At 36.5% G+C, this 24,766-nt stretch overlaps 1 protein-coding gene across 3 annotated transcripts in view; it reads left to right on the forward strand.

Moving 5' to 3' along the window:
- Positions 1-10,147, forward strand: part of LOC104589770 (putative LRR receptor-like serine/threonine-protein kinase At1g53440) — a 35,532-nt gene extending 25,385 nt beyond the window's left edge. For all 3 annotated transcript variants that reach the window (XM_010248202.3, XM_088900868.1, XM_088900869.1), the window contains 4 exons: positions 6,219-6,429; positions 6,561-6,798; positions 8,457-8,607; positions 9,571-10,147. In XM_010248202.3, the coding sequence (XP_010246504.1) occupies positions 6,219-6,429; positions 6,561-6,798; positions 8,457-8,607; positions 9,571-9,996 (1,026 nt within the window). In that variant the 3' untranslated portion in view covers positions 9,997-10,147. The remainder of the gene's footprint in view (positions 1-6,218; positions 6,430-6,560; positions 6,799-8,456; positions 8,608-9,570) is intronic.
- Positions 10,148-24,766: the final 14,619 nt, after the last annotated feature.

Raw genomic sequence — 24,766 nt, forward strand, 5'->3', positions numbered from 1 at the left:
ATGTAAACCTCTTCCTGCAGGTCTCCATTTAGAAAAGCATTTTTCACGTCCATTTGGTATAAAGGCCAAGTGTGACTTGCTACAAGGGATAATAGGACCCGAATGGTAGTCATCTTGGCTACCAGGGCAAAGGTCTCCAAGTAATCTATGCCATAAGTCTGTGTGAACCCTTTTGCAACTAACCGAGCCTTATACCTCTCAATGGATCCATTTGCATTATGCTTCACCGTAAATACCCATCTGCATCCAACTGGTTTCTTTCCTTTGGGCAGATCAACTACCTCCCAGGTGTTATTTTTTAACAAGGCATCCATCTCAACCTGCATTGCATCTTTCCACTCCGGGACGGATAGGGCTTCTTGCACTATTCTTGGAGTAGGGACATTGGAAATGGAACTAAGGTAGGACCCGTAGGTAGGAGATAGGCGATCATAGGATAAAAACTGGGAAATACAGTGGGTTGTAGATGTTGTACAATGTCGTTTCCCTTTACGGACGGCAATCGGAAGGTCAAGTTCATCTGTAGGAGGTGAAATGGCAACAATAGAGGAAGTCTGTGGGCCCTGGGACTGTAATACCTGAACTTGGAGCTGCAGATGAGATTGGAGCTAGCCTGGATTGCTGATGATCGGGATCAACCTGCCTGCACCGCCTGTGATAGACCCTTAACTCCTGATCCCTCTGACCACCCTCGCCATTGCAGCTCTCCCTCAACTCTTGATCCCTCTGACCACCCTCACCATTGCATCTCTCATCACCCAATGGAATAGGTAAAGGAACTGCCCCACTCTCACTGCTCTCCCCCTGAGAAACCCGAGGATAATAGGGTGTCCCCTCAAAGAAAGTGACATCCATGGAGACAAACTTCCTCCTTGAGACAGGATCATAGCAGCAATAACCCTTTTGAGTTTGTGCATAACCAAGGAAGATGCATTTGGAGGCCTTGGGTTCGAACTTGGAGTGATGGGGTCCGAGAAGCTAAACAAAGCAGGTACAACCGAATGTTTTAAGGGGAATAGAAAACAACTCCTCACTTGGGTATAGAAGGGAAAAAGGAGTTCTCATATCAAGGACCTGATTAATAAGATATACCGCCGTGAGGATAGCGTCACCCCAGAAGTGAATAGGAACATTGGAAGTAAACATGAGACTTCTAGCCACTTCCAAGATGTGCCTATTCTTCCTTTCTGCAACTCCATTTTGCTAAGGTGTATGAGGGCAAGAGCTCTGGTGGATAACCCCATGATTGAGAAGGTAAGATGTCAATGGTTTAGCAAAGTATTCCTTTGCGTTATAAGATTTGAGAACTTTGATCTTGGCATCAAATTGGGTTAGGATCATTTGGTGAAAGTTTTGGGTCAGGGTAGGTACCTCATCTCGTGAACGCATGAGATAAACCCAAGAAAAACGGGTATGGTCATCAACAAATAACAAGAAATATCTGTACCCACCCATGGAAGGGATGTGATAAGGCCCCCAAACATCAGTATGCACAATATCAAAAAAATTATTACTCCTTTTATTGCTCAATAAATAAGGCTTTCTACAATGCTTAGCAAACTCACAACTTTCACACTGCAACTGAAACAACTCAATAGACTCAAATAAAGCTGGAAACAGACTCTTTAGAGATCGAAAGGACAAATGACCTAATCGGTTATGCCAAAGCATAGCCAGACTCACACTCTGAGAAACAAAAGACACCTTCTCTACTGACTCTTCCTGACGGAACCTCTCCCCGAGCAGATAGATCCCATTCGTCTCACGGCCAGTCCCAATCACCTTCTTCGTCTCCAAGTCCTGAAAAACACATCGGTCAGGGAAGAAGGTTACTGAGCAGTTCATATGCTTGGTAATACTACTGACTAAAAGAAGGTTAGTGTCAAGCTTAGGAACATGCAAAACAGATGACAGGGAGATAGTATTTGATAACTTGATGTCACCCTTCTCAGAAATAGGAACCAGGGAGCCATCAACAATAGATACTTTATCCCTACCAGAAGACAAATGGTAAGTGGTAAACAGTGAAGGCAAGCTAGTCATGTGGTCGGATGCACTTGAATCTATTACCCAACAAGGTTCAGTAGTACCTGGAGCTGAGGCATGGTAGGCTGAAGCTCGAGTACCCGAATGTGCGAAGGCAGATGTGGAAGGAGTTGATGGTGACTGCGGTGGCTGAGCTGAATTTCCAACTTCCTTTTCTAACTGTATTAGGGCAGCCTGAACTGCAACTAAGGTCTCTAAAGGTGTTCCTCTTGTGCCAGATGAGGATGTTGAATCAGTGTTCACGACCACATGAGCAGTGTGCCCTTCTTGCTCCTCAACTTCGCAAGAACCAAGTGAGGATGCAGTTTCCAACATGTTTCTTTTGTATGTTTGGGTTTCTTACAATGTTCACATACCACATCCTTCTTGTCTTCCTTCCTCCTGTCCTTCTCTGAATCACCTCCTGATTTGGGTGTGACCACTACAAAGGCTGGTGTGAGGGGCTGAGGTTGCATCATAACTTTCCTTCTGGTCTCTTCACTGTGCACAAACGAGTATGCCTGAGAGAGAGTCACACTGTCTCTAGTCAAAATCTGTTGCCGCACAATATCATACTCTGAATTTAGGCCCGCCAAAAACTCAAACACCCGGTTTATCTCGACCTGCTTTCTATATATCTGTGCATCTTTGGGGCTCTCCCACTCAAGAGTCTCTAAGTGATCAATTTCACGCCACAGGGACTGCAAGGTAGAGAAATATACTGAAACCGGTTTCTCTCCTTGTTTAAGATTTTTCACTTCACATTTCAATTCATATGCTCTGGCAACATTAAGGGGTTGGGAATAAGTTTCTTTCATCACATCCCATATCTCCTTAGCTGTCTTTGCCCACAAGTAATTGCGGCTAATATGAGGCTGCATAGAATTACACAGCCATGTCATAACCAAGTAGTTTTCTTGGATCCACTTGGTATACGTAGGGTCTCCCTTGGGGGGGTCTTTCACATCTCCCAAGAGGTACCCTAATTTACCTCTTCCCCCAATAGCCATCACAGCTGATTGGGCTCATTCCAAATAGTTTGATCCATCAAACTTTACGGTTGTAATCTGACCACCCGTCTTAGAAACACCACCATAATTGATGTTCCCAAAGCTGCCTTCTGCCTGATTTTTAAACTCCATCTCGGTCAAGTCTCAAAAACAGCACGTGGACTACCAATCACAATCAAAAAGTGTAGAACCAATCTGTATTCACAGTGTATGTGCACAAAACTGGGATAACTCTGATCTGAAACCAACTAGCAAACACAACAGCAGCTGTCTGTAGGGTTCTCACCCCTTAAGAGAGTTCGAAAACCCCAAAAGACTCTGGAAAAAGCTTAGAAGTAAGTCTGATATGCTTGGCAGAATTAGGGTTTTAATCAGTCCTTAAAGTGCACAGTTCAGTTGCACAATCCAATCAGTACCGTATAAATAGACTTGCAGTAGGGTTAATATGAAACCCTAGAATCTGATCAATGCTAACAACAAACTTGAGCTCAGCTCCAGGTAGATCGCAAGGTTCAGTCTAACACTAGGACTTGCCGCAAGATCACTTTCTAACCCTAGAGCAGAGAGAAACAAAACTAAGGCAGTTCGGCCCAACAGTAGGGTTTGCTGTAAAACCCTAGAATGGTTCGGCCGCCCTCTCCAGATAGGTCCAACCTATTTTCTCTGATAGAACTTCTCTTAGAAAATAAATAACTTACAAGGAAAAAAAGTTCGCTGCCTTCCAAGGTTACCCGAACCCTAGTCTTCTCTGATCCTTCCTGACCACCAACACTCTGCAACCGTGACAAGCCTTCAACAGCTGCTAGCCCTTCTGGCGATCTCCAAGAATCAGTCTGCGAACTCCACCTTTTCAGCTTCCAGTCCTAGGAGATTCTCATGTGGTCGGCTGGTAGTAGACTCACATGAGAAACCCTAACTTGGCTCTGATACCATGTAGGTGTTTAAGACTGATAGTGTTTAAGACTGCTATCAGTCTTGAGCACTAATAAATTTCAGGTTCGAAGAGGAGAGAAAGTATAGAGGAAAGAGGAGAAAGAGTAGTGAGAGAGCAGTAGAACACAAACTTTGAAAGGAAGGACAGAATCTCAATCATTCTGCTGCCGCCACTTCTATTTAATATTTATAGGTTATGCTAGTTACATGAAAGGACACATCTGCCCTTGGTATTTACATAACACATAATAATATAAAACTGAAAAATAAATAACAACTAGAATAACAGCAGCTAACCCTAGGATGACTAGGTACATTCTACCCTATGGACAGAGTGGGACCACAGCTGTGGGGCCTACATCAGTGTTCTCTACACAAACCTTTGTGTTCTCCGGTTCTTCTCCTCTCTTTTCTTTCTTCCTCTTACTTTTCTTCTACTTTTCTTAATCTGAAATCTATTAGGGTTCAAGGCTGATTGTTGCCTTGATCGTCTACTAAAATTACAAGTTTTTCTAATAGGAAACAGTAAATTTCATTAACAAAACCCACTGCTCAAAAGGTGGCAGCAAACTAAAAGCAGTACAAACAGGCTTTCAAGAATCCAAAAATACAGCTCCTGTCACAAGGAGATCCAATAATAGAAATACCATCAAGTTACAAATTACAACCTGGCCCTGGACATCCCCATTCAAGCTGTTTTCTAGTCACCCCTGCCCTAGCTAGAGAATCAGCTAGGCACCTAATTGAATGAGCTGTGCAATAAGGGTCGTGCCTGTTTCACCAGCAGCCTTAACTTCCATGGTATCATGTCTTGTTTTCTCGGACCGGTGTAGCTAAGTAGAATATTTCCATTATGATCCCTGACTACGCCTCCAATACTTTAGTTTCCTAGATTCCCAAGGTTGCGCCCATCAAAATTTAGTTTGACACTACCTACAGCCAGTCCATATTAACTGACTACTCTTTTTTTATTAGCTATTAACTAACTACTCTTCCTGGTACCCTTTCCTGAAAATCAGCAATAACTTTCCATCCCCTTTATAGACAACTTAGAGTGACACCTTTAAATTTATCACACATCAAAGCCCAATGGGCTACCCTTATCATAGTGATCTCAATCAGATCTCCCACCCCTCTTTCCTTCTTGTAAAATGTTCTCGTGTTAATTTCATTCCAAAACCCCCATAATATAGCAATCCCTTATGCATAGCCACAATATTTTTTGTCCTTTTGTGGTGCATCTCATCCAATTTGTACTAAACAGCTCTTTGACACCTGTTGAAGCTACCCAAATACACCCAACCAATGAGAAGTGTTCCCACATCTGGGATGCATAGGTACAATACAATAATAGGTGGTTTGTGGTTTATCCACTCCTCAAACAAAGGGCACAGACATGAGGAGACAGGAACCAACTTTTCCTCTTTCTTTGGAGCCTATCAAAGGTGTTAATGATTTGATTGGCAGCTTCTTAACAGAAGACCTTAACCTTAGGTGGGATAAGACTGCCCGTACTTCTTTTATTGGAAAAGGGTTCCCTTCATTAGATTAGTGAAAGATTTGAAAGAAAGAGGCACAACCGCACAAGAAAAAAACCCATAAGCATCAGGTTCCCACACTCTCTCATCCACCCCTGAGCACAAAGGTTTATTTTTTGAGACATCAAGTAGGGAAATCATCTCACCCACCTCTTGCTCTCTCAAAGCCCTTCTTAACCTCAGCCTCAAACCCACCCTCTCCCATGTCCCGTCATGAGACATCAAATCTGCAATATGTTTGTTTTTAAAGGTAGTGACATTATATATTCTCAGAAAGGCTTCAAAAAAAGTAGAATCTCTCCACCATGTCTGTTCCCAAAACTTCACTTTCGTAACAAAGACTGCATGATACCTTATATGTTTCATGAAAGTTGGAATTGCTTTCCATGGGCTTCTTAAAGTGGAGAGATCTTATATAAAGTTATTACAGTTAAACCATGAGAAAACACATAATATTTTGGGGGTTATATTTGTTATATGCATTTATGCATTTATGTACATATACACATAATTTTACATAATTGGTTAGGGTCTTAATTGGGTCAGATCATTTCTGATCTGTCAAGTCAACACAGATTATTGGCAGGTTTTATCCAATTTTTCCATATAAAATGAAAAAGAGCATAAATTTTTTATCTTTTAATTTCTACATATTTTTTTTACTCATCTTTCTTCAAAGTTGTGATTCCAAAATTTACCTGTGTAATCTTAGGGTATACTGCCAGATGGCACAGTAATTGCTGTCAAACAACTATCCTCAAAGTCAAAGCAAGGGAGTCGTGAGTTTTTAAATGAGATAGGAATGATATCTGCTTTACAACACCCAAACCTTGTGAAGCTTTTTGGATGCTGTGTTGAAGGAAACCAATTATTATTAATATATGAATACATGGAAAATAACAGCCTTGCTCGTGCTCTTTTCGGTAAAGTCCTTACTTCAACCTTCTATTTTGATTTTGGAAAAAAAAATTTCAGTTCCACAAATACTATTGTTGTTCATCTGGTCCAGTCAATTACTATATCCTTATTGATAAGAATGGTGATCCACGTGTAGGAAGTGAGGAACATCGACTAGAATTAAACTGGCCAGTTAGGCGCAAGATTTGCTTGGGAATAGCAAGAGGTCTAGCTTATCTTCATGAAGAATCAAGGCTGAAGATTGTCCATAGAGACATAAAGGCGACTAATGTGCTTCTTGACAAGGATCTGAATGCTAAGATATCTGACTTCGGTTTGGCTAAACTTGATGAAGAGGGGAACACTCACATCAGCACCAGAATAGCTGGAACTATGTGAGCCATCTAATTTATTCCCTATTTACCATTTCTTCTATGCATATTATTGGGTTTAAATTAAAAGAAAATTAGATTTTGAAGTTAAAAATGCAAAACCTTGATGGTTAAACGGTAAAATGGATGAAAAATCATATGGCTAGAAATTAATAATGAAAATTAGGTTACTGAAGCTGGTAATAGGAAATATAGGTCAATTAGATGAAGTGTAATTATGATATTGGGGTCCTTGATGTGAACATAGGGATTATAGATGGAATATTTTATTGTACAGTTATAGCATCATGTTATGTGCATCCTTCACTTTTATTTCATTCTTGGATCAAAGGGAATATCTGTAGTTGTAGATAAAAGCTTCTATTTAATAAAGAGCAATTTCAATCCTCCTCTCACAAGTGGTATTAGATATGTACTCTCACCAGTGCTTTTACACATGTCCATGTTGGCTGGTAAAATAACCAAACCAATACCATGTGAAAAGGCAAAGTGCCTTTGACATGGACACATGTAAAACAATTGATGAGAGTAGATCTCTAATCCTAGTTGTGAGGATATGATTTGCATTCCTCATGTAATAAAAGGCTCATTGGAGAGGGGTCTAATGTAGTTCCTTCTTTGTGTCCGTTTTTGTTCTCTCCTGATGTTTAGGTATCTTTGTGAAAGTTTTTGAGATGATATATTATTTATATTGAAAATATACATGTTTAATGCTGTTCAGTTTCTAAAGAAAACCACTTAGACACAGGAACGGACATGAAAATTCTTATTTCCCACATTGACAAGTTCACGTGTTATTATTGTATTCAGATTCAAATGAAACAACAAAGCAAAAGAAGAAAGAAGTTTGTACTGGACATTAAACACATGTTATAACCTTCATTTGTTCTAAATAACCTATTATATTACTAAATATTTTTATGAAAATGCATGCATACATGGCATTGGTTGCATGCTAATATTACAGGAAATGATACAGGATCAAATATGGTAAGCCTGAACTTTACCAAATTGATCTGTTGGGTGGAGCAAAACTGGTTCAACTAAGCCCAATTATTTGTGCTTGAGTAATCTCTCTTAGGAAAAGTGACTAGCTTATGACCAGTGGTAGTCCAGAATTTTGAGATGTCAAAGGTTCAAAGTATTGATATGGATAAGAAAAAAGAGTCCTAAAGGAAATTAAATAGAAAGAATGTGAAGAGAAGACTATAATTTAGGACCTTGTCTAAGACCACTTTGTGAGAAGATAACCTGAGCTTGATTAAGCATGAGAAATTTTTATGAAGAAAAATACAACTCAATCAAGGGTATAGCAACAAACTGTTGCCAGTCCCATTATGATCAAGGTTCAAAATTTCAATACGATACGCCCTGTACCGGGCGTATTGTATCGTATCGTTCATTTAATGATACACCCCCACAGGGGTCATATCAGGGTGTTACCTGGTTCAGGGGGTAGACCAGCCTTAGACCAACCCCACTGAACCAGTTTCAAAGAAAAAAAAAGGGGGAGCGAGCTTCAATACAGAGCGACCCCTCTGTATCGATACTTTAAACCTTGATTATGATCTCTTTCTTTTAATTACTTTCATCAGATCATTTCTTCTGTGCCCCATGCTAAACAGTAAAACGTGATTTTTTATTTTTTTTTCCTTTGGTAGAGGATATATGGCTCCTGAGTATGCAATGAGGGGTTATTTGACAGACAAAGCAGACGTTTACAGCTTTGGAGTTGTTTTGTTAGAGATTGTAAGTGGAAAGAGCAACACAAGTTATAGGCCAAAGGAGGATTTTGTTTATCTTCTCGATTGGGTAAGCTGAGCATTATTTCAGTTTTTAATCATACAGCTTCGTGTCATTTCTACACGAAAATTCATCAGTCATGATATATTTATCTGTCAATGCATGTTGTTTTTATTGACATAGCAGGTAAGCATGTTGGTCTATGCATTTTATATGCTTAGCTAAAATATAGATCCTGCTAATTTGATTATTTATTCTTCAATTTTGCTTACTTCATCTGGTTATTTAAACTTTATTATCATTAAATTCATTACACAGCTTTCAAAAATAAATGAATGAATAAATAAATAAGTATCATTACATGACAAGGTAATCAAACACAATAGCTAATATTTTTGGAGGATAAGTTGATACAGGAAAATTCATGTATAAATTAGTATCAAGAGTTAATACACACGTACATATACATGGTCAAGCAAACATGATAAAAGAACATATAAAGCTGCATTCTTGTCTGGTAAACATAATTTGAAAATCTAATGTGTGTGTGTGTGTGTATATATAATTGATAAACTTGATCTTCTTTTTACATCTGAAAATGCATAGTTGCATGTATTTAAAAAAAATGAATTAATATATGCATAATATCAATGTTATGGCTCTGAATCTACAAACAAGACATGTACACTGGGCTACAAAATCTAATTCATGATACATCTGGTTACTGTACAGATTTCTGGTGTATTTATTTATGATTGGATTTTGTACCTGTTGTACTGTAGCAGAAGTCAAATACTGTATAAAAAACTACGGTGAAATGTCTTCCTAGTTTCATAGCTAACTTGTACATTCTTTTGGTGTTTATGAGAAGCAATCTTCAATAACTTAGTTGGACTATTTTTTTCTTTGTTCTTTTCAAATTGGTTGAGCAATAAATCTAATGATGGATTAACAATCTCATCTGCCCCAATGATATAAGGAAGTTTTGATTAAACAAAAACAAATACAATTTCTTTTCTGATGGAATGTCAGGCCTATGTTTTACAAGAGGAGGATAATCTCCTAGAGCTTGTTGACCCAACCCTCGAATCACGCTATTCCAAAGAAGAGGCATTAAGGATGTTGAGTTTGGCTCTCTTGTGCACCGGTCCATCTCCTTTTCTCAGGCCAACCATGTCCAGTGTGGTAAGCATGCTTGAAGGAAAAATTCCAGTACAAGCTCCACTTAATCAAAGCTCCATGAATGATGAATTGAGGTTAAGAGCCTTTGAGAAGTTCTCGCAGGACAGCCAATCGTACATCTCAGGAACATCTCAAGAAAGTTGGGTGCAGAAGAGCATATCCGCGGATGATCCCAGGTTTGGTTCCACTACGTCTTTCCCGTACAATGAAGAGAATGAACACCAATCTGATGAAAGGAAACTTATCCATGATGTTAATGACATTAGCTTAAATTGAATACCATTAAGAAGCTGCAATTACAAAAAGTAAAAAGAAAAATGAAAAATGCCATCTTAACGTTTTTTTTTTAATGTAAGTTAATGTGAAATGTTTGAATAATCAACTTGATTTATAATTTAGCAAGGATACAACTGACCTAAATTGTATATATCAGATTGTCCATGCTTAATACCTTCATGCTTACATTAAATGGAGAGTTATCCTTTGATTGTCAAAGATTGCTGCCCATTGCCCAATGCCAATATGAACTATCCCGTCGTAGTCGAACCATAGTGAACATTAATATTCACAAGGATTAAAAAATGGTGAAGTGATACGTAAGGTCCCAAAACCCCATTGTAAACAATGGACAGCAAGTAGATTTTTTTATTACATCTCAAGTCGAATCAAGAAATACAGACTGAGGGAACGAGATTATGGAAAAGTAATTTAATCAATATTCTATAAGACCAGTTTCTGTTTCAGTTAAGCATGCAGAAAAGAATTAGACAAATTTTTAAAATGAGTGTGTTGGCATATATTATTAATAAAATAAATAACAACAGTGTTGCTAATTAGACAAATTTCAGTTAAGCATGCAGAAAAGAAGTACGTTCTGATTCACATAAATTGCTTGTATCGATCTTTTTTTTATTGAAGAGGGGAGGGGGGGGGGGGGGGGGTTAGTCCATTCTCAAATTCATACCCCCAACCTTAGTCAAGTATGATTAAATCCCAAGTCCAGGCAAATACCTTGCCAAATGGCCAGTTGGCACCTTGCTTATTTCAAACTAAAGTTGAGTTCATATTTTTTAACCCTATTCTTGACCCGAACTTCAACTTAGGGTGACAAGATCTCATGAAAGCAAAAACCCTGCAAATACTCTGCAAATCCAACTGCATATTTGGAACTTATCTTCTCATGAATTTGAGATAGGTATGAAAGATTTTCTTTGTGCGGATGGGTTTTATGTTGTTAGAGTTTTTGCTTTCAAGAGATCTGGGCTCCTTTGCAAGTTTTGTTTAGGCTAACCTACACAGGTGATGAAATTTGATCACATAGAGTGACAATACTTAAAAAAAAGTTAACCATTAAATATAATGACATATGTAGATCGATAGATACATGGATAGTAGATAGATAAATGTACAATGCACTTGGGATTTCCTACTCACTTTTCCTACGCTGTGAATTGGAGCCACACATCTCTATTATGAATTCACAGTGGATAGGAAAAGTGAGTAGGAAATAATCTCTTGACCAACATCTTTTGACGTGGCTTGCTGCTAAAACAAAAAAAAAAAAAATCCAAAAACTGTTATCCAGGTCAAATGAGTCAATGGTTTTGATTACCTGGGCCAGTGGGTCACTGACCAAGTCAATAGTTTCTGGCAAAGGACTGGGTTTAGTTAAAATGGAACCGGTTATTTAGACGGTTCCCAAACCCAATAATCCGATTGTCTGGGTCAATGATGGTACGAAAACATATGTATTGCTGCGGCCACCGTAACATAACTTCTGATTCAAATTGGGTTTATGATAATGCATTGAACGCTTTGATTGCAAAACCGAGTTGTATTTTCACCCTCTTTTTCTAGCAAAATTTTGCTTTCTGTCCCTCATAATTTTTTTATTGTAAATGGAAAAAAATGTATAACATTTTAATTATAAAGACTGCATTTATTTTGGAAAACAGAAGAATTTGTAATATATCTGCTATATTTTCAATATTTTACGATATTCTCTTTGCCATTACCATTTATTCTTTCTTAATCCTTCCTTTGCCGTAAGGAATCAACATACCACTATAATATATTCCTGCAGGCTGCAGCCCCTGCACTATTTAACCTTTTTTATTGCATGAATCGACGTGTAACAGATACGTTCGTTATTTAACTTAGAACCCTTTTTGACCATATCTGGTTAAAATTCTACTCTTGAATACACCTGTTCACGGGTTGGCTTTGGGCCCAATTTTATAGTCTTGGGCTCAGGCTTTGGTCTAGGCCCATTAGAATTTTGGCAAAAGTACCATGAACTTGAACCAAAAATCATTCTTTCTTAAAAGCAATATTTTCAATTCCATATTAAAATTTGATTTTTATAATGAGATTTTAAGTAGGAAATAGTTTGAATAATTTTTTTTTAGAATGAAGAAATTCAGCAGAATTAATTATTATTCTTTTTTCATATAATTAACCAAGCAGAATTAATTATCTGAAAGCACAACATATGTGGCCTTTCGAAAATCAAGCTATTAAAAAAGCAAAAGCAAGCTGGGATTAGAGACCTAATCCCACGTCAACTTAAGATGATGATAACTTCATAATATATATACATGGACGCACGAGGAAGGATTGATTTCAACAAAAATTGACAGATACAGATGCCAACAAGAGTTGTTAGAGCAGGTAGGTAGAGAAGAAAAGTAGAAAGTGGAAAACCGTGAAATAGATTTCAATTCAAGCATTTGGACTTCGATTAACAAACAGAGTAATCAAGGAGAGCCAAAAGCAATAGCTCCCTATAAAAGAGGGAGAGATATTTTGCATGAAAAGTTGGGAGGTTAATTCTGGGAAGTTAGGACTTAGGACAGTGGACCATGGTTGTCTGTAGAACCCCAATTAAATATTTATATTGTGTGGTTTCCATTAATCCATGAGGGGCCTTCTCACTTTAGTTCGCTTATTGGAGTCAGAATTTGTTCAACTCAACCAAATCCTCCCTTTCATCATCTCTCATGTTATCCTCAAGAATTAATTACAATATTCAGATTTCAACTCCATTGATGGTGACAACAAATAAAGGGAAAGATGATTGTTTTGCTAAGCTAAAAAGAGTACTTGATTTGAAGACTAAAATCTGTCTAAATAGCAATCATATTTTGTGAGAAACCAGGCTGCTGGATTGAAGACTAAGAAGCCTTTGTCAAATCTTATTCTTTATAAGAAATATGAGATGTGGGTCTTATCTATACGGAACACTAGTGTTTTCACTCGTGATAGTTACATATTTAACATAAACAGAACTTCCGTTACTGCACTGTTTAAAACCGTTAACAGCACATTCAAAAAATTTTATAATGTCAAATTGAGTAGTCGAGACGCCTAATTGAGTAGTCCAATAGTGAAGGAAGATTGATAGGGATGTTAACCGTATTCAAAAATCCGATTTTGAATTTAAGATTGGGCATAGTCGAATCGAATTTAGATAATTTGAGTATTTAAGCGGTCAAATTCGGATATCTTATTATACCAAATAGTTAATCGGATTCGAATTTGGATATGACCTATTTCGATTCGATAAATATCCAAATTCAACCGATTATTTAATTTTATATATAATATATAAAATTTTTAAATATTTTATATAATTTATATATAATAATTAAATTATATAAATAATTTATATATTTATATACTTTATATAAATAAAATATTTTTTTTTATATTTATTAATTACCTAAAATAATTAATTAGTCGAATTCGAACCGAATCGAATCGAATATTCGAATATTTAGTTGGATTCGAATTTGAATATTAATTTTCACTATCCATTAGATATCGATTCAAATTTGGATATTGAATTTTTTAATCAAATTTAAATTCGGATATCGAATCTTTTAATCAAATACGATTCGGATGTTGCCTGGTCTCGATTCGAATTCGAACCGTTTACACCCCTAAAGATTGATAGTTCGAGCAACATATGTACAAAAGCCTTTAATGAACAAGATCGTTGGGTCAGCCGAGGGGTGGATTCGAGCCGAGCCGAGCCGAATAGTACCAGGCTCGAGCTTAGCTCGAGACTATTCTATAAGGCTTGAGCTCGAGCTCGAGCTCAGTTCGAACCAGAACCTTGAGCTCGAGCTCAACTCGAGTCAAAAGTTCATAAGCTCGAGCTCGGCTCGTTTTATATTTTATAAAATTATTTATTATATATTTTATAAATATTTTATTATAAAAATAAAAATTATATATAAAAAATTTATTTTATATTTAAAAATTAAGAATTATAATATTTTTATTATATATATTCTTTTCTATAATTTTATTATATATATATATATATTATATATTATATATATTCGAGCCGGCTTGCGAGACTCATGAGCCAAGTTCTAATAAGCTTGAACTCGGCTGAAAACGAGACGAGCCAAACTTTTCACGAACTGAGCTCGAGCAACTCATGAAAACTCGGCTCGTTACCACCCCTGACTCAGCCCCTCTTAGTATGTACAAAAGCCTCAACATATACATATCCGGAAGTAGAACTCTCCCGTTTGTTATTATTTGACTGCAGTATCTCTCACTTAAAATTTTCAATTTGCTGCTTAATTTGTTCTACTTTTTTGTTAAAAAAGTAAATGGTTTTGAATGCAAACAAACGCAGCCTTGCTTTACTTTTGATACAGCCATACAGGGAATGCAGACTCCATTTTTACTTTTGACACAGGGAATGAAAAAAGTAAATGGTTTTTACTCTCTTTTAACAAAAATATTAAGAAAAATAAAATAACTTTCTTTCTCGTTTTGAGTATTTTTGACAATTACATATATCATCAGAGTGTAAGCACTGTCCCAACTATATCAAGCCAACTACAGGCATCCTATTTCATCATTCCCAATTTCCCAAGTTTGGAAGTTTCAATATGATATAATCGCATCGTATAAACAATTGTTTTGAGGAAATTAGTTTTTTATTGATTAAATTATATAAAAGCATGTATGAAAATGAATTTTTGAAAAAGGGTAAAATATAAAAACCTCCTCTGAAATTTTTGACAATGATAAAAATTTCCTCTAAAATTTTACTTTAACAAAAACCTCCCCTGACTTATAGAAAACCTAACGTATACCTTCTTTCCTCCATTGACCCAGACGAAAAATGTTTGACTTATACATTACGTTTTTCAAAATATCCATTTTACCCTTTTTATATGATTTCATATAAAATTTTACTAGAATAACCCTAACATGAATCACCCATTTGATGTCCTCTTTCTTATCTTTCAATCTCCCAATATATTGAGTTTAGAAGAGAGCAGCATTCAACCACCATAGACTTTCCCACCCTCAAAACTTCCTTTACACGATCCAACTCATTTAAACCCACACTCAATACTTCCTTTACACGAACCAAGAAATAACAAGTTCTAGTGTAAGGCCTGAGACCTGAATCAATCGCATGGTTGAAAGATGGGTATTCAACTTATTTATACGAACCAATTCAGTTTTTCAGAAATAACAGGTTCCTTTACACGAACAAACTGAATTTTTCATGGAGGGACCCGAGATGGGTATCCAACTTGTTTCCAAGGTCACAACCTTGGCCAATTGAACTATGCGACATCTCCTCTAAAATATTAGCTAAGCTTCTCTCTCTCTCTCCAACAGACCCTCGTTTTCTCTTTGATCTCATTTTAAGACTCAACATTTTAAACAGAGAAATTTACATATCACTTGTGCAACTCTACTAGAGAGATCTCCCTTCTCCATTTCCTGCACTAAAACAAATCCCACCAAGAGAAATTTACATATCACTTAAACTTTACAAAGACCTTTCTCGTCAATATGGTCAATATCTCATTGCAACTCTATTGGAATTCAGCGGAATAGAGAAAAAATACCTAGTTGGTTTTGTTGTTTTTATCTTGTGTTTTCAATTCAAAACCTCTCATTTTTTTCTTGTTCCATATTGTGATTCAGAACTCAAGAGAAATCCAGTTGGGCCATTGTGCTTCTTTTATCTCTATTCACTCTTTTCTTAATTGGGTTTGTTTGGGTTTTTGTAGAAAATAAGATTACCACACCTGCAATCAACTTTGTATTAGAGGAGCAGTGATGAAGGTTAGGGGTGAGTTTTCTCTCTCCACCTACTCCCCCTTTCAAAATTGGAGGCTCCACTATGTAGCAATCCAGAGATGAAAGGAAAAGGCCTTCTGACGGGGGTTGCGAACATATATGTAGGGAAAAACTCGAGTAAAGGGCATTTTTGCATTTTAAAATCTGTTGAAGATGCCCTAACGACTAATTAGGGGCAATTTTGCAACTTGACTATTTTCTTCTTTGGATCAGCCGTGAAAGGGAGGTATTTGTTGGGTTTTCTAAAGATTCAGGGGAGATTTTGTTGAAGTAAAACCTCAAGGGAGGATTTTATATTTTACCCTTTGGAAAATACGACTAAAAATAAAAAAAAAAGTAAAATGTTGGTATACTTAAATCATTTTACTATTTCTACCAATGTTCTTTTGGGTTTGCCCCCAAAACTTCTAGGCTATAGGCCCTTAAATCATATTTATTAATCTATCATCATTATCATCATCCATGCCTCATCCCAATTATATATGGTTGGCTATTTGAATCCTATTTCGCCAACCTGTTTTATTTAAAGCCATATCCTTTATTAAATTACTAGTACTTAAATAATTTCTTACTACTTCTACCCATGTCGTTTGTTTTATCCCTAATCTTTCTAGCCCCTTCAACTTGTAATAAATCACTTTTGTTAGTCCATTATTGTTGTTGGAATAAATAATTTTCTTAAAAGGAAAACATGCTAAACTACTAATAAACAATAATTTTGTTAATTGTCCAAAGATAGAAAATAGAGATTTTACTTTATTGTTTTGCTAAAAAACATAATTCTAAACGCCATTCTAATTCTCTATTTCCTTGAGCCCTAACAATCCTGTTAATGTTGTCTTGCTTTTACACAACCATTAGATAGGTTGTGATTCAATAGATAAGAAGGGGTACTCCTATAACAAAGAGTGTGGTTTGCATATTGATCAGGGTGAGTTGACCCTCCAATCACAGCTTGTCATGTGGCAGACAGAAACAATTGCACAACACTTCCACATAAAATGTGGCATGACCTCACCTGAACACATTTCAGTAAATCGGCTTATTCTGCCTTAGTTGACATGTGGCATCTTCTCTTCTATTCTTTTCTATAAATTTGTTTGCACCAATTTGTTTAATGAAAGCTTTATTAAGCCATACGAAATCTTAGTTTACAATATATATTTACAATTTACAAATTACAAGTGTATGTACAAGTACTTTCTAATGCAATGTTGTAACTCAGGCCGAAGTTGTTAATTATGATCTATGATAAATCAATGATCTAGACAGGTCATTTAAAATTGGTTGTCGTTGAAAGCGAACAGTTTTCAATAGTTCTCACTGGTTTTCAATAGGTCATCAATGGGGTTCTTACAGATTGAAATGCCTGTTCCCAAATTTTCACGGTTCAATCTTCTAATTTGGTTCAAATCTTACACCAATGCTTTAGTGTTCTACATGCGCATGTAATTTAAGGTCATTTACTTAGACACTCCAATAGTTTTGTGTTTATTAAAACCTAGGTTATCCTTTCATCTGTAAATTATTACAACACCTCCTAAAATTTCAACCATTTTAATTAATCAATCTTCTATCAAGAGCCTTTGGTATTACTGTATGGTAATGATCACGTGACCTTTTAAAAATTAAAATGAGTGAAAAGTGTGAAAGGGCGCGAGTTCAAGGGTTTTTTTTCAAAAGTATCACTAATATATAGTTCTCGTATCAACCTTCTAGGAACCAAAACTTCCCCTTCCCATAAAAAAACCTGGGCCCATGCATTTTCACATTTTTCATTCATTTTGAGGGGTCACGTGACCATTACCATACAAAAATACAAAAAGTTTAAACAGAATGTCATTCAAGTAAAACAATTTGCAAACTATAGGAATGTTTTTGTAAAATGAAATCTAAAGCGTAAAGCTTTAGTAAATATGTAGAACTACATGTGGTATCTAATTAAGCAAATGACCCTTAGGCTCAGTTTGGAATGAGTACAAATACAAGTATGTAAAGTGTAAATCCTTGTATTTTGTATATTTGTACTGTACGCATTTGTATTTATATTCCTTCAAAACTAAGCCTTAGGTTGTATTTATTTGTGGTGTAAAACCTGGTTTGATGTATTTTTACACTCTGGTTCATTTTTGTATGTGTTTGGATGAAATGTAAAATAAGAATGTAAATGAGCATTTAAACATACTTTTACATCAAGAATTGATGTGAAAATTATATCGAAAAAATCGATGTGAAAAACTCGAACTCTTCATTGGTGTAAAAGTAACATCTCTCTTCACCTCCAAAGCTGCTCCATCGATATTGTGGTTTCAATCTTCTCTGGCACCCTCCTTTTTTTGTCATGGTTTCAATCTACGTCGACCTACTTTTTCTCTCTTCCACTCCCCCCCCTCTCTCTCTCACTATTTGTTCTCTTTGTGCTAGGTTCGGACGGAGGGGAAGATGTGTATAAGTAAAGGTGAACAAATTTCTGGCTAGATGCAATAGGGAAGTTATAGGTAAATTCAGAATGGAATATTCTTCCGGTCATGTGAGGGACATCAGGGACGGAGGGGTCTTGAGTAGCAGTTGTAGATGTCAATGTGTTGGTAGTTACAAACGTAAATTGGAACCAACATTGTTGGAAAATAATAAAGAAGTAAAGTGGAACTTATCGATAATCGCTTTCTAAACTGAGAACTTGCAGTGGCGTAGTATTGCAGAAAAATGAAATTGAGAATCTGCAGAGAGGAGGGCTGAGTCGTGCCACTTGATCACTCTCCTTAAAACCACATTTGCCCCCTACGGTGCAGTTGGGTGATCCCTCCAACAAACATCACTAGTCCACTTCTGGTCATCAACATCTATTGATTCTTGGGCAGCACCACAGCGGAGGAGGATTGTATCCATTGGGACATATGTATCGGCCATAGAGATTAGAAGAAGTAAGAAAGAGAGGCAGTGGAAATGAGAAAAAAATGATTTGAGTTGTTCCTAGACAAGCGGGCAACAAACTAGAGAAGGATGTCCAAACTTGGTTCTTACTATAAATTAAGTAGAAGATCTACATTGTCAAAGGCCAAACCAAAGAAAAACAGGTGACAAAACCCCACTCTTCAATGGTTTTCAAAGAGACAGTAGATAGAAGAGAAGAAGATTTCACTAAAATCCACTTGGAAAATCTTCGTGTGGTTAATCAATGAAATGAATTGATGTGCCATATATACATAAATCGGAAGATCCAATTAAGAATTAATTAAAACATGGTGTACTTTTACACTGTTGGTTAGCTCCAAACACATAAAATCCACTGATGATTTTACATCGTTCTGCCAAATGAACAAGTGTAAAATGTGCATTCGACCGGTTTTATTTTTACATTGACGCACGTTCTTTATTTCCACCGATGGAGTTTTGTAGTTACACTACTTCCAATTGCAGTCTTAGGTTCCATTTGAGAAGAGCGCAAATGCTAGTTTAGTACATATTCTCACTTTGGTTCAATTTTGCTAGTGTTTGGTAGTAATGCATTTATATCTTGAAAATGATAAATTTTAAGACATTTTTTGTATTCAAAAAATGAATGCAAACTTTGCACTCAAAGTTTATCAATGGTAAAAAATGTATCATTCTTGGGATTCATGTTTATGCCTATCACAACTAAAAATATTTGGCAAGAGTACAAAATTCTCATTACAAAACTAAATGAACTTTGCATTTTCATGAACTCTACATACTTGCATTTGTACTGATCATTTTTTGTATTTACACTCTTCAAAATGGAGCCTTAATTTACAATTTACAATCTCATAAAGCAAGGGGTGACACCACAAATATGTAAATTATCAAATTCATGGGAGGTGGTATGCTAAATGAGTGTGCGACTATATGAGGTAGGCCTTATGGTAGGGGTGCAAATCAAGCAATTTGGGTTTGAGTTGAAGATCACCCCAAGTCCAACCCTAAAGGTGCAAATATTAGATTTAGGCCAGGCCCAATTCGAGATTAAGCTTGAATTTATCAACCCAATCCCAACATAAGCTTAACCCAACATAACTTGACCTAGGCTCGGGCTTGGATGAGTTGATTAGGTTTGAAAGAAGTCATAAATATGTATTTGTAATTTTGTATATGTATTTTTTATTGAGCTCTATATAGCCCAAAGTGGGAGTAGAATTAAAAATATATGCTAATTGCATTTATAAATATTTATACATGTATTTGTTTGGACAAACCCGAATTTAGTCAAATTGAGCTCAAATTAGGATCGAACTACCCAAGGCATCAACTCAAACCAAACCCAATTTTAGTCAAGCCCTTTTTATTTTTTTTTATATAGCCCCATCTCGATCACAACTCAAAAACCCGTGCCCAATCCATATAAAAACCTTCAACTAAAAGAAAAACAATATAGAAAACTTGGATCGAGTTAGATCAGATTCAAACTTGGCCCACCCAAATTGAAACCCTACTTGATGTAATAGAAAAATCAAAGTCAAAATGATGCATGTGCGCATAAAATGCAGTTTTGACAAAGGATATATCAGTCCTTTCGATTTCGAAGCTGATATTTTAGAGTTGGGAAATTCTTGAACAGTACCCTTAACTTTGGGGGTTGTGTCAAGTTAGTTCCCAAACTTCTAAACGTGTCTCTATAGTACCCTGAACTTTCAAATTGTGTCTAATAGGTCTGAATTCAAATCAGCCCCCCCACAACGTCCAACGGCACATCCTTGTCGTGTATTGGGAACATCTCCTGATGATGACATTATCATTTCTAGTATTATCATCGAGAGATGTTCCCAATACACGAAGGGGATGTGTTGTGGGATGTTGTGGGGGCTGATTTGATCTCAATAAGTCCCTATTGTTAGTTGACCATTAGTTAACACCGTCACGTGACATCATGTGCGCATTAAATAATTTCAAAATGGCAAAATTACCCTTTATGATATTTTTGACCGTTTTACCCATTTTGTCTGAGTGTTAAAAGAAGGAAAGGGAAAAAAGGGTTACAAAACTAGATAGATCAACTGTTGAAGCTCCCACTCCCCTTTTCAAGATCCCCCATTCAATGATCAATTGTAACCGGATGATCACTTATTTGGTTTCAGAACCTTCTTCCCCTTTTCTTCTTTTAACACTTGGACGAAATGGGTAAAATGGTCAGAAAAATATCATAAAGGATAATTTTACCATTTTAAAATTAATTAATACACACATGATACCACGTAATGGTTTTGGCTGATGGTCAATTAACGGTAAGAACCTAATAAATACAATTTGAAAGTTAGGATAACACAAAAACACTTTTTTTTTTTATATGAAATAAAATGTGCTACACAAGCCGGGGGGAAGCACGACCCTAGAAGTCACTAAAGCAAATAAAATAAAGATCCCTCGGAATATTACAAGAGTTAAAAGAAAAAAATATAATGATAGAAGACATCGCCTTGTGAGTGAGCCAATCCACCACCTGGTTTGCCTCTCTCCAGCAACTCCTTCAACTTTAAGCAACCCAAGATGACGTTCCTAAGATTCCACGGTGGAGAAATTTACTCTTTTAAGCAGCCAATAACAATCTTCGAGTCCCCCTCAATCGTAGTTGGGTGGTCATTAAAGTTAAGGGCCAGATTGTGAGCTTCCCACGCATCCCAAGCCTTAGCCGCATTAATATAAGTAGTGCCAAGAGTGAAGCATTTGGAATCCAAGACCCTATCCAAATGGTCTCTTACAATTGCCGCAACAGAACAAATTTTTTCCATAGAATGAACACACACTTTTCCTTAAAAAATTTTTTCTCTGTAATGTCCCTCTTGTGAATAGTAGTCCACCAATCACCATTCGATTACTCTCCCCATTAAAATTGTCAAGATTGACACCAGTGCAACCCCAAACTTGCTTAGCAATGATGCAGTCCAAGAAAATATGCTTTACATCCTCCCTAACCCCACACCAAACAGAGCCCTCAACAATATTAGCACTCCTCTTATGAAGGTTGACCTTAGAGAGGAGCTTGTTGTTAAGCATAAGATACAAGAAAACCTTTAACTTTGGGGGCAACTAGCATTCCACACCATCGAGAACCAATTCAAAGGAGACTCACAAAGAAAGTTACTATTACCTACCAGCTCGTAAGTCGATCTCATGGTGAAAGAACCTCTCGGAGTTAAACCCCAAGCTAATCTATCTTGTTCACCAACCATTGGAATGAAGACGACTTTAATTTTGTTCCATATGTACATTGGGACTAAATTTGGATTTTTTTCTCCATCCAAACCCGTCTCTCATCAATATAATCATTTACAACTTCTTCTTCATTGATAGTCCCGTAGTTAGGGAGATACCCCAATAGGGGGCCACCCTCATCCCAATTATCTGTCCAGAATTTAATTGAGTTACTGTTACCAAGTTCCCATCTAAGGCCCGTTTTCAGGAGATCTCTAGCACAAAGAACTCTCCAATCCCACGAGTTTCCTTTCTTTTTCTTACTCTCCCATAGACTCTCCTTACTCAAATATTTCCCTTTCAACACTTTAACCCAAATGTTATCTTCTTCATTAAGAATTTTCCATCCTAGCTTCATTCATCCACTTGAGCCTCTTCACCCCTAAACCACCATTTCTCCTTGGAGTACACACTTTTTTCCAATTAAGAAGATGAATAGGATTATTACCATTATCTTTGTCCTAGAGAAAGTCTCTTTGCATTCTATCAACTTCCTCAATAGTATTCTGAGGGACTCTAAAGGACCTCATAATTAAAAGAGGTATCATGGTCGTCACAAAATTTAGCAAAGTCGACCTTTCAGCATTTGATAATGTTTTCCTTTTCCAACCTGAGAGTCTCGAGCTAACCTTTTCTTTTAAATCCTTAATAGTATTTTTTGTGACTCTAGAATTGATAATAGGGGCTCCAAAATATTTCTTTGATTTAGACTGAATAGGAGTCTTTAAAATTCAAGCAGTAATTTTCTGAAACCTATTAGGGATATTACAAGAGAATTGAACAGTAGATTTATTGAAGTTTGGGCTTTGGCCTGAGGCCCTAGCATAATCCAAAAGAACTTTTCAAATTTTGAGACCAACATCTAATGAGGGTTCAACAAGAATGATACAATTGTCCGCAAATTGTAATATTGGGATTTTTAGGCAATTCTTAGCAGCTCTATACCCAATCGGGTTTCCAACCTCATTAGCCTCTTTCTCAAGCTTTATGGCTAAAGCATCTGCACAAAGAACAAATATGTACGGAGAAAGAGGATCACCCTATCTAATACCTCTACTAGGTTTGGACTCTTTGGAAGGAGTGCCATTGATAAGAATATGAAAAGAAATCGTCTTGATACACTCCATCACCTAACCAATCCATTTATGGTGGAACCCAAATTTCCTTAAGATTTCCTTAATAAAATCCCATTCCATCCTATCATAGGCTTTCTCCATGTCAACCTTACAAGCCATAATTTCCTTCTTGCCTTTCTTCCTTCTCATGGAGTTAAACATTTCGTGAACAATTAGGATGTTATCTTTGATTTGTTTATTGGGAACAAAAGCACTTTGGTATGAAAAAATTAGATTATCAAGGAATGGTTTTATCCTATTCACAAAAATTTTTGAGATAACCTTGTAAATCACATTACAGAGACTAACGGGTCTGTAATTATTAATTATTAATCGTCTCTGGATTCTCTACTTTCGGGACAAAGAGTTATGAACATTTTATTCAGAATGGGGCACAATTTCCTAGTGAAGAAGGACTTAACAATCCCACAAAAGTCATCTTTGACAATATTCCGAAATTTCTTAAAAAAATAGGGCGTTAAGACCATACAGACTAGGATCTTTGAGATCCCCAATAGATTGGAGGGCCTCAAAGGTCTCTTTATCAGAAACTTCTCTAATAATAAATTTATTTTGCTCCTCAAAGACTTTCTTTGAAATCTCTTTAATGAAGTCATTGATGCCGACAGAGCCCTCACCTTTAAATCTCTTCGTAAACTCATGAGTAAAATAATTTGGAATTTGTAAGTGATTTTCAATTTTATTACCTTCTTGGTTGAAAATATACGTGATTCTATTTCTAGCTCTTCTTATAGTCGCTAAAACCTGAAAAAATCTATTATTTTTATCACCAAGATTGATCCAATCAATTCTAGCTTTTTGGGCCCAATAAACTTCTTCTCTCAAGAGAATATTATTTAATTATTTTTGAAGGGCCAATTCAAGGTTCCTAGGAGCTTTGTCATTTTCTTGATTAATTAGCTATAATTGGACCTTCTCGAGAACTGAGATAATACCTTGTTTTTTTTTTTTATAAATATTTTCAAACCGAGTTTTGTTCCATATTTTCAGCTTACGGACGAGATTATTTCTTTTCCTTACAAATCTCATTGCTCTATATCCATTCGAATTAAAATTCCAGGCTTGGTTAACTATTTGCTTAAGGTTCGGATCTAGACACCACATGGCTTCAAATTTGAATGGTTTCAACCCATAACTTTGATCTGAATTGGTAGAAAGCACCAACGGGGTATGATCAGAGGCCATAAACGGGAGATTTCTGAGGAGTGCCGAGGGAAACAACTGTCTCCATTCATCATTCACTAAGGCCCAATCAAGTTTTTCCCATGTAGGATTGTTCTTCCACGTATAGGGGTTACACTTCATTTCTCATTCCATAAGTTCACACTCAAAAATGAGATCATTAAATTCCTTTGTTTGACTAGGCCTCACTTCTATACAACCCCTCTTATTCTCACTTGACCTAAATGTATTGAAATCCCCAATGAGAAGCCAAGGAGAATTAGAATTTAACGCGATATCCTTGATCCAATTCCATACAATTCTTTGCTCAGCTTTAGCCGGAGGAGCATAAATGAATGTGCAATTCCAAGATACATTACCGCCAATTTCACTAATGTTCACATGAACAAATCTATCAT

This window comes from Nelumbo nucifera, chromosome 3 (assembly GCF_055504915.1).
Source record: "Nelumbo nucifera cultivar China Antique chromosome 3, China Antique-T2T, whole genome shotgun sequence".
Classification (NCBI taxonomy): Eukaryota; Viridiplantae; Streptophyta; class Magnoliopsida; order Proteales; family Nelumbonaceae; genus Nelumbo; species Nelumbo nucifera.